This window comes from Acartia tonsa, chromosome 11, assembly GCF_053477335.1.
Source record: "Acartia tonsa isolate MP-2025a chromosome 11, ASM5347733v1, whole genome shotgun sequence".
Lineage (NCBI taxonomy): Eukaryota > Metazoa > Arthropoda > Copepoda > Calanoida > Acartiidae > Acartia > Acartia tonsa.
The window spans coordinates 20,563,554-20,572,517 of NC_137270.1; the positions used below are offsets into that span (position 1 = coordinate 20,563,554).

Consider the following 8,964-nt stretch of genomic DNA (forward strand, 5'->3'; position numbering starts at 1 on the left):
CTTCAAATTTTCTGAATAAATTTGGATTTCATGGCCTTTCAGAACTAACTCTTAAATTGAATTAATTGCCCATTGTCCCCTCCCTTACTCCCTGTATAACATTAGTTGCGCTTTTTTATTTTTTTTTATTTTTTATGCCAGTTTCTAAATGGTACCATAAAAAGTATTCGCTTTAACTTTTTAAGTTTGACTCGAACACAAACAGATAAAAGATTAAATCAAAATTAACTAGTAATCAATATTTATTTATTAAATAATAAACCATACAATAAAAATAAAAATACTGTAAAACATGCATAAGTAAGTATAATTGCAATTATTAAAAAGTGTTAACTTGCATAGCAGTATTAGGTTGAATTACATGAAGTTAGGTATTCCTTTTTATAGACACAATAAAAACTGTCCCGAATATGTATTAATTTTGAGGAACACGACTCCAGTTACGTCATATTTTTCTTTCCCGAAAAAGGGAAGGGGGGAAGAAAAAAGAGATGGGAGAAAAGTGGGTTTTCCCCATCTCTTTTGAAGAGATTTTCTTCCCCCCTTCCCTTTTTAGGGAAAGAAAAATATGACGTCACTGGAGTCGTGTTCCTCAAAATTAATACAAATTCGGGACAGTTTTTATTGTGTCCTTTTTATATCATACCAACTATCGAAATTAGTACTAAACTATTTGGCATACTTTTCAAAATAATCAACGGAAGAACCATTAAATTAAAAATAGGAACTATTTTGTGCAATTGTTTAGGACATTTGAAGTTAGATTTTAAAATTTATTTAATATGCTTTAACGAAACTATTAAATTTTTATAGAAAATACAAAATGAAACGTTTAAATTAGACTTTGAACATTAATTATAAATAAATACGGGTTTAATAGAAAACAAGATAAAATAATACTATCCTAATTATTTATGATTCTGGTTATATCTTTGATAAGACGTAAATAGTACCATTATTAATTTGTAAAGTGTATCTGCTATTGTACTGTCACTGAGTAACTGATGAGCAGCAGGGATCCAACGGGATAAGACAATGGCCGATAAATTACATCCCCAATGATAATACACAAAATTGCCCCTTCTGTAGATTGAAATTAGTGGTTGAAACGTTTGAACACTCAACTTAATGAAGCAACCAATCAAAATTCACTAAAGTCCCCAAAGTTGTTAGGCCAACGAATAAGAAATCGTTATTATAGAACTTTGGGGACTAGTGTAATTAACAGTCTATTGTCTCCTCTCTCTCTGAATTAGCAGGCCACCCAATCAATGCTGATGGTGGCTGGGTCGCCACTCACATTAAAGTTGTCGTCCGGATCCACCAGTCTGTACAGATTCATTGTGTGGGCATCCTACAATTTAAAAAGGTGTTAATACTGTAGTAGAATCAAGAACTTTTGTCCGTTTCAAAATATCTCGTTTCTAGCGTTAGAATTGTCCAAATTGTAGAGGTTTTTTGAGATTTTCTCAGGCTTGGAACGAGATATTTTGAAACGGACAAAAGTTCCTGATTCTGCTCCTGCTTTTTCATGGAGCACAATGAAGTTCTGATTCAATAATTTTTTGACTTCCGTTCACAAATAACTATACAATTGTAAGTGTGTCGCCAACAGTTTTAAGGCTTGAGATAAATTTTGAATCGTTATATATCAAGTGCAATATCCCGCTTAGGTCCCAGATAAAAATGTCCAAAATCGACCTACCCTAGTTTATAGTGCCTATAAAAAATTATGTCTTACAATCCAAATGACCAATGATAGGCTAATACACAGACTAAAAAATTAAAAATAAAAAAAATGATGCGGGAAACATGGTGTAAGAAAATCGTTCTTAAAATTGAAAGTAGGAACATTTGCTCCCCCACCCCCATTAATTAATACCACGTGCACGTTTACTGCTTAAACTTTAGTACAGAGGCATGACAGACCAAAAACTAAGAGTTTTAGAGTAGCTTCGCACCCAAAAAAAAATACTTCTATACCTGAACGTGTTCCATAAGATCCCAAGGATCCGCAAATTCAGTCTGAAAATTATGATTAAATTGTTAAATTGTTTGTTGTTTTTGAACTTACATTTTCCAGTACGGCTTCAAAACAGATTAATATATCCGTTGGATTATAACCAGTTCTTAGCCATACTGAAAAATCATGTTCGCATCTTATTATAGACAATTTTCTATAAATGATAAAAAGAAAATCATAATATTAATAACAGTCTTATTAGCACAGGCCTTCGGCGAATTTTTTTATTTTACTATCCGCGAAAAGCTATCTATAATAAGATGCGATAAATAACTAAGTTTTATAATAACGTTTTCTTATTAGTTTGCTTAACAAATTTTGGGACTTTTAATTCTCATTTTTGGTTAATTAAGTTTCGTGTCCAAACGTTTCAACCACTGAATGTAATATAAAACCTGCCCATCTCCTCGGGTCGAAAGATATTTGAATTTTAAATTTTACTATATGCGGAAAGCTGTCTATAATACGATGCAATAAATAACAATTACCTGGCATTGAGCACATCTAAGATCTGAAGGAGCAGAGGCCAACTTTTCATCCGCGCATTTACATGTAAATCTGAACAATATTTTGTGTAGCTGGAAAAATGTTTCAAAAAATCAGCCTTGTGAAGTCATAAACATGAGGGATTATTCATCTCTTTTTTAGGGGTTTTCTTCCTCAATTCTCCCCTCATGTGCCTCATTTTTATGACGTCACATGGCTGATATTTGAGACACTTTGTACAACTACGATTTTATTAATATTAATATAATTTTTGACTCTTTGAATTATATTTTATTTCCGTCAAAGTTTTTGTGGGTAAGTTTAGTTTATGGGATTTTCAAACCTGGTTTTAAATAAAAGCATTAAAAAATCATTTTAGTTTTATAAGTCTTTTAACGGTAATTTTATGTGTATCTGTCAAGAAAAATGAAAGTATGTCTGTATAAAATGTTACGTATCTTGGATATTTTTTCAGTGGATCTTTAAATTTATTTTTGACTTTAAGCTCAAAAAAATATTTCCAGTCGTTCTATACATCATTGAATGTGTATTTGTCAATTGATAGAATAAATATGTGTATGTCTAAAAAAATGTTAAAACTTTTCTTCTAATTCATTATATTTTACTTTACTAATATTTTCAGTTTTATAAAAATCCATTATGATATTTTTTAACATTCGTCTATACATTGGAATATATTAATATTTGTGAGTTATGACCATTTGTAGTCTTGTATTTCTAAATGTTTACCTTAGTTTACAGTAAACTCGTTTGTGCTCAATCATATCCACAATAGTTGGGAATATCATTCTAAAAACAAGAAAAAAATTTTTTTTATAATTTTTTAAAAAGCGAAGCTTTTCTGTAATTAGGGTCGGTCCGTCAGTCCGTATACGTACGTAACGGACAGCTTTTTTCGTTAATTTAAGCAAGTTAGACTTTTCCTATCGATTTAAAACATTTTAACTTTTTTATTAACAGTTTTTTGTGTGATAAAATCATCCGATTGATCTGATTCTTTGTTTACTGATTCCTATTACAATAAGTAAAAATATTCTGAGCGAAGCATCTCTATAGTCAATTCCTACAGATGTCAGTATGTCTATAAACAGAATTCTGTATTTTAGAAGTTTTGTTGGCCCTGAAATTTCGGCTCCTTTTATAATTTTCATTTTACTCTCCGTGGAATGCATTCTGTCTATAATACGATGGGATGAATAACTATTCTCATTTTTGAAAGAGACCAAAGTTTGAAATTATTGACCTGCAATTTCCGCAGATAAGAATATCAGGAGTTTCGTAGGATTTTAGGGTTTCCAAATTTATTTCTTCGTCTTGGGTAGAATCTGAAATAGTTTTGTTAAATATGTATTAATCCATTCATACAAGATTACTAGATGATAAAACATAATAATGGATATATGAGATACGTGGATATATTTACAGGAGAAAACTTGTAGCCAATTTAGCTAATATAGACCTCATCTGTTGGTCATTACGTTCATCCAGTAGGAGGTAAGAAGATGGGTATGGTAAAGTGGGTGGGTGGAGGTATCGTTTTCTTAGTCAGCTGCAAGCATTACTTTATCAGATTATATGCAAATTTGGTGCAACTTCCAAGCAATGATATATCGATTCAATGTATTCAATGTATATTTTATGGTACCTTAGACAAAATATGGAAATATTGATTAATATTTGTATAGTGTTGACCCATAAAATCTTCCCCAGAAAGTGGAAAAAGAGCAAAAAATAGATCAAGACATCAACATTTTACGAGATTTTGAAATATAGACTAACAGTTATTTATTTTACCTTTTCCTTCGCTCTTTTCATCATCTACTCTAGCTCTTTTTGCTCCAAGTTCTGTCTGATCCATCTAAATTATTTAATGTAGCTGGCTATAGTGCCCTATCAAATTGGGGATTGATATCACTGCTTTTGGCCTGCCTATTCTATTGACGTCAGGAAATACCCTACACACCCTTTTTTTCTTCTACTATGACGTCAATAGAATAGGTGGGCCAAAAGCGGTGACATCTATCCCCATTTTCCTAGGGCACTAAACACAGCTATCTATTTAATATTCAATGTATACAAACAATTCTTAATTATAAAATAGATGCACTACTGAAAGTTTTATTAGCTACATTAAATTATCAGTACTTTCTTCGGGCCAATCGTTGTACATTATTGCTGTATTATTATTTATTATTCTTTTAAATCAAAAACAATGTTAGCATACTATTGCACCAATAATGGATGTAGAATATACCTGTAAGGTTATTATGACAAGGGGAAAATTGCCGTCATTTATTGGTCATTTAGTTCATCCAGTTGGAGGGGGAAAGATGGAATAAATGTAGTGGAATAGGAGAATTGTTACTTTAGCTCATTGCAAGTGTTTATTAGTGAAAATCTGGTGTAAGATCCAAGTAGTAATATATCCATTGCACCAGTACATACAAACTTAGTTGTCCCTTATTTCAAAATGTTTATAATTTAGATTCAAAATTAAAACTTAAAGAATAACAAAATATAATAACCTGATTTGTGACAATGCCTCCTGGGGCTCCAATGCTATAGCCTAACCCCGTAGGAGTTACCACACTTTCCTAAACAAAGATAAAATAAAAAGATCAATTAAAATCATTGATATACATATAAAAGTAATCTAAATAATTATTGTGATTTAATTTTTTCCTCTTGGGGGTTAGGTGAAGCTTCGGGTACAAGTCCTCTCCACGACACCTTGAACATACTCATACTCTGCCTGTGCATGGTATAAGTTGCGACTATTTTTCGCAAATTCATTTCCCCTACTATTAAATTCGCGCATCTGACATAGCAGCAGTAGAAACGTCAATAGTTTTGATACGGTTATGCCACGTGTTAAGCGGGTTGATTTTATTCAAATGAACGTGTCTACTGCATTTAACAAATAAAAGAATAATAATGTATAGCATCGTATTCTAGTCAGCTTTCCGCGGATATAAGAATTTAAAAAAATAATTTTCAAACCAGTTTTGTTGATTCAAATGGTATTGGTTTATTTTTTATTTATTATTCGTGGAAAATTGTCTGTAATACGACGCTATACACGATTTTAAATAAGGCTTAGAACCGGTTCTAATCATTTGGATTTTAATCGGTTTCGAAGTCAAACTGGAAATAAAATAGACCTTTCTTTTGGTGGCTTTAGGTTTGGTCACATGTTATTAATTATTTACGATGCTATACATGATTTTTCAGTGTAGCTTAAAACCGGTTCTAATCCAGCGGATATTAATTGTTTTCGTAATAAAATATACCTTTCTTTTGGTGGCTTTAAGTTTGGTCACGTGTTCTTTGGGTTCATTCACCATATTCACATCCAAGATTTGTCCGCACACCAACTTTGCTAAAATTATTTATTTATTTTTTGATAGTTCTATTAAGGAAGTGAGGAGACATTGGGCTGTTAAATACAATTGTCCCCAAAGTCTTATTCGTTGGATTAACAAACTTGTTGACTTTAATTCAATTTTAATTAGTTGGTTCATTTAGTTGAGTGTCCAAAAATTTCAATCACTTGTATTGTAATCAACAGAAGGGATAATTTTGTGTATCATCATTGGGGATTTACATTAATTAATTTGCCACATAAAATTTATGTGTATCTCCAATATATACACAAAATCACTTGCAGATTACAATTGGTGGTTGAAACGTTTGGACACTCAACTTAATGAACTAACCAATCAAATTTCAATAAAAGTCCCCAAAGTTGTTAAGCCTAAGAAAACAATATTATAAAATGTTGGGGACTAGTGTAACAAACAGCTCACTGTCCCCTTCCTACAAAGATAGTTCTATTCAAGGAGGGGACAATTAATATTAAAATTTACACAATTGTTGGATTAAAAACTCTGGAGAGTTTTATTCAATCCTGGTTTAGATGTATAATCTAGCAGTTCTTAAACAAATCCACCAATAATTTTAATCTACAGAATAAGTGGTTTCTTCATTATTCCTAGGGATGTACATCAATACATAGTTCAATTTCTTATCTTTAGGTTAGGGTACCTTCACCCTTCCAAAACTATATTTTTCTCTTCACTTTTCTTTTTTAAAACTAAAATTGACAGGGAAGGAGTCGACCCTTTAGTGCCCCTAGAGGCATCTAGGTGCGCAGCCGCTTGTAGAAAATATAGACCTTAATCGCGTCTTATCTGAAAAGGCGTTTTAAATTGTGTTTTTTTTCTTCGCGTAAATCCTTAAAAATAATTACCATCTTCTCCCAAACATGCTGATCTTGCATCAAATGGACTAGTGAATTGAACAAATGCATATCCCTAAAATAAAAAAAAATAAACTTTTAAAGGACAATTCCATCTTAAAGTAGCGCAACAATAATCAATTAGTAAAAAAAATGTTACAAAGATAGACTATCATTTTCCAGGGAGGGAGGAGACATTGGAATACTTATTTCACAAGTCCCCAAAGTTGTAAATAACGTTTTCTTGTTCATGGGCTTAAAACATTGGGGACTTTTATTGGATTTTTATTGGTTGATTAATTAAGTAGAGTGTCCAAACGTTTTAACCACTAATTATAATCTAATGAAGAGTGAATTTGTGTATCATCATTGGGGAAGTACATCAATTTTTCGGTCATTGTCTTATCCCTTTAGAACCCTGATTATTTTCTATAGAATGTAATCAAAAAAAGGTAATATCAAAAGTTAAAGTAATTTTCAAATTTTGATTGGTAGAATAAGCAAAAAAAGAAGGTCTAGTGACGAAAATAAACAGGTTCTAAGCCATACAGAAAACTTATGTATCGTAAAATTTAAAGACTGCTTTCACGAAAAATAAGATGAAATTTATGATTTTTCTATAATACAATACAATGCGATGAATAAAGAAATTACCTTATGCATGGATATTCCCGCAATCCTGCCATATTTCTGGAACAGCCGCTCCACATCTGATTTAGTTATTTGAAAAGTGTTCAGGTTTCCAACAAATATCCTGAAAACATAATTCTAAAATCATAGTAACTTGTTGTCTTGTCTGTGTGTACCGAAGGATCTCGCTAACTGCTAACCTGCTATACAGTATATGTTTTTATAGGTTCTTGGAAGGAGTAACACGACCATCCTAAGATAAATCTACCCTCTAGAAAAAATAACCCCCCCCCCCCCTCCCATTTTTTTACTTTTTCTTTTTAAACTACAAATTAAAAGTAGGGAGGCGTAGCTGCTATTATGAATATATCTTACTGTGTGATAAAGTTATGTAAAGTAGATACGCATTAAATATCCATGCAAAAGAGGGTATTGAATCCACCCCTATAGGTGATGTTATGAATATTAACTACATAAAACTTTCATATGTATGCCAAATGTTAAAATGTTAGCCATTCACTTTTAAAACAAAATGTATTGAGAAATAAAAGCATAAAAATAAATTTAATAAATGAACCTACAGACATTTCTGGTAATACTTATAGTGTAGCTTTGATACATGCATTGCGACATATCATGTATGTTTCATAATGATCAGGCAATTCTTTCAGCCAAAACACTTACCTGCTATTCACAGCCTGTGGATCTTGGCTGCTGGTTTGGTTCCCAACCTTACTCATTTCTTTTATATTTAATAATTATCTAAAGATTATATCATATAAAAATATCCTAATCACATAAAAATATCTATATTATCTATTAATTAAAATATATTAGCATCAAATAAGTTAACCAATCCTATCAGATAGGTGTATCTATCTTCCATATTATTCAACAAAATATACTTTAGGGAGTTAGTTGTAAGGTGTATAATTAAACATTTTAATCAATAAGATTAAAAAAGAGTTTATTATAAACTAATCAAAACATTATTCAATATTTAGTATTTTCATACATCCTTAGAAATTTAGATAAGCACAGAAATAGGTTAAAATATCAAAAGAATAAAATGAAAATTTTATTTAGATATAAAGAAAGCATTTGATAGTTGTAAATGCACATTTTTTATCACTTCTTTAGCATAAACAATGAATAAATTTGCAGCACAGATATTGCAGATAAATGAATAAATATTGAGAAAGCAGCAGAAAACGGAGGATGTTTAGTGTTTATATCTGAGGGAAAGGTTCATAATATGATATGTAAGGGGAATTTTGTTGAAGCTATCATTTAAAAAAGACGACATTTAAATACTTCTAATTAAGATTGACACAAGTTGTTCCAATTGATTAAGTATAAATAGTTATTTCTCGCATCGTATTATAGACAGCTAATAAAACTGATTTCAATCTTATAATTTTAATAATCGCGGAACATTGTGTATAATAAGATAGTATACAGGATTTTTCAGTATGGATAAGAACCGGTTCTAATCCAGCAGACATTAATCGGTTTCGAAGCCAAACTGGAAATGAATTTCCTTGAAATGCATATATAAAGTAACAGG

General features: G+C 31.1%; 1 protein-coding gene across 1 annotated transcript; it reads right to left on the reverse strand.

Annotated features, from left to right (window-relative positions):
* Positions 1–578: 578 nt before the first annotated feature.
* LOC145331420 (uncharacterized) lies at positions 579–8,591 on the reverse strand. The gene is made up of 11 exons (XM_080176056.1): positions 8,082–8,591; positions 7,422–7,521; positions 6,780–6,843; positions 5,821–5,909; positions 5,056–5,124; positions 4,325–4,388; positions 3,774–3,855; positions 3,260–3,319; positions 2,512–2,581; positions 1,984–2,025; positions 579–1,354 (listed from the first exon to the last, which is right to left on the reverse strand). Exons 1-11 carry the CDS (start codon positions 8,135–8,137, stop codon positions 1,253–1,255), a joined length of 798 nt encoding a protein of 265 aa, XP_080032182.1. The 5' UTR covers positions 8,138–8,591; the 3' UTR covers positions 579–1,252.
* Positions 8,592–8,964: the final 373 nt, after the last annotated feature.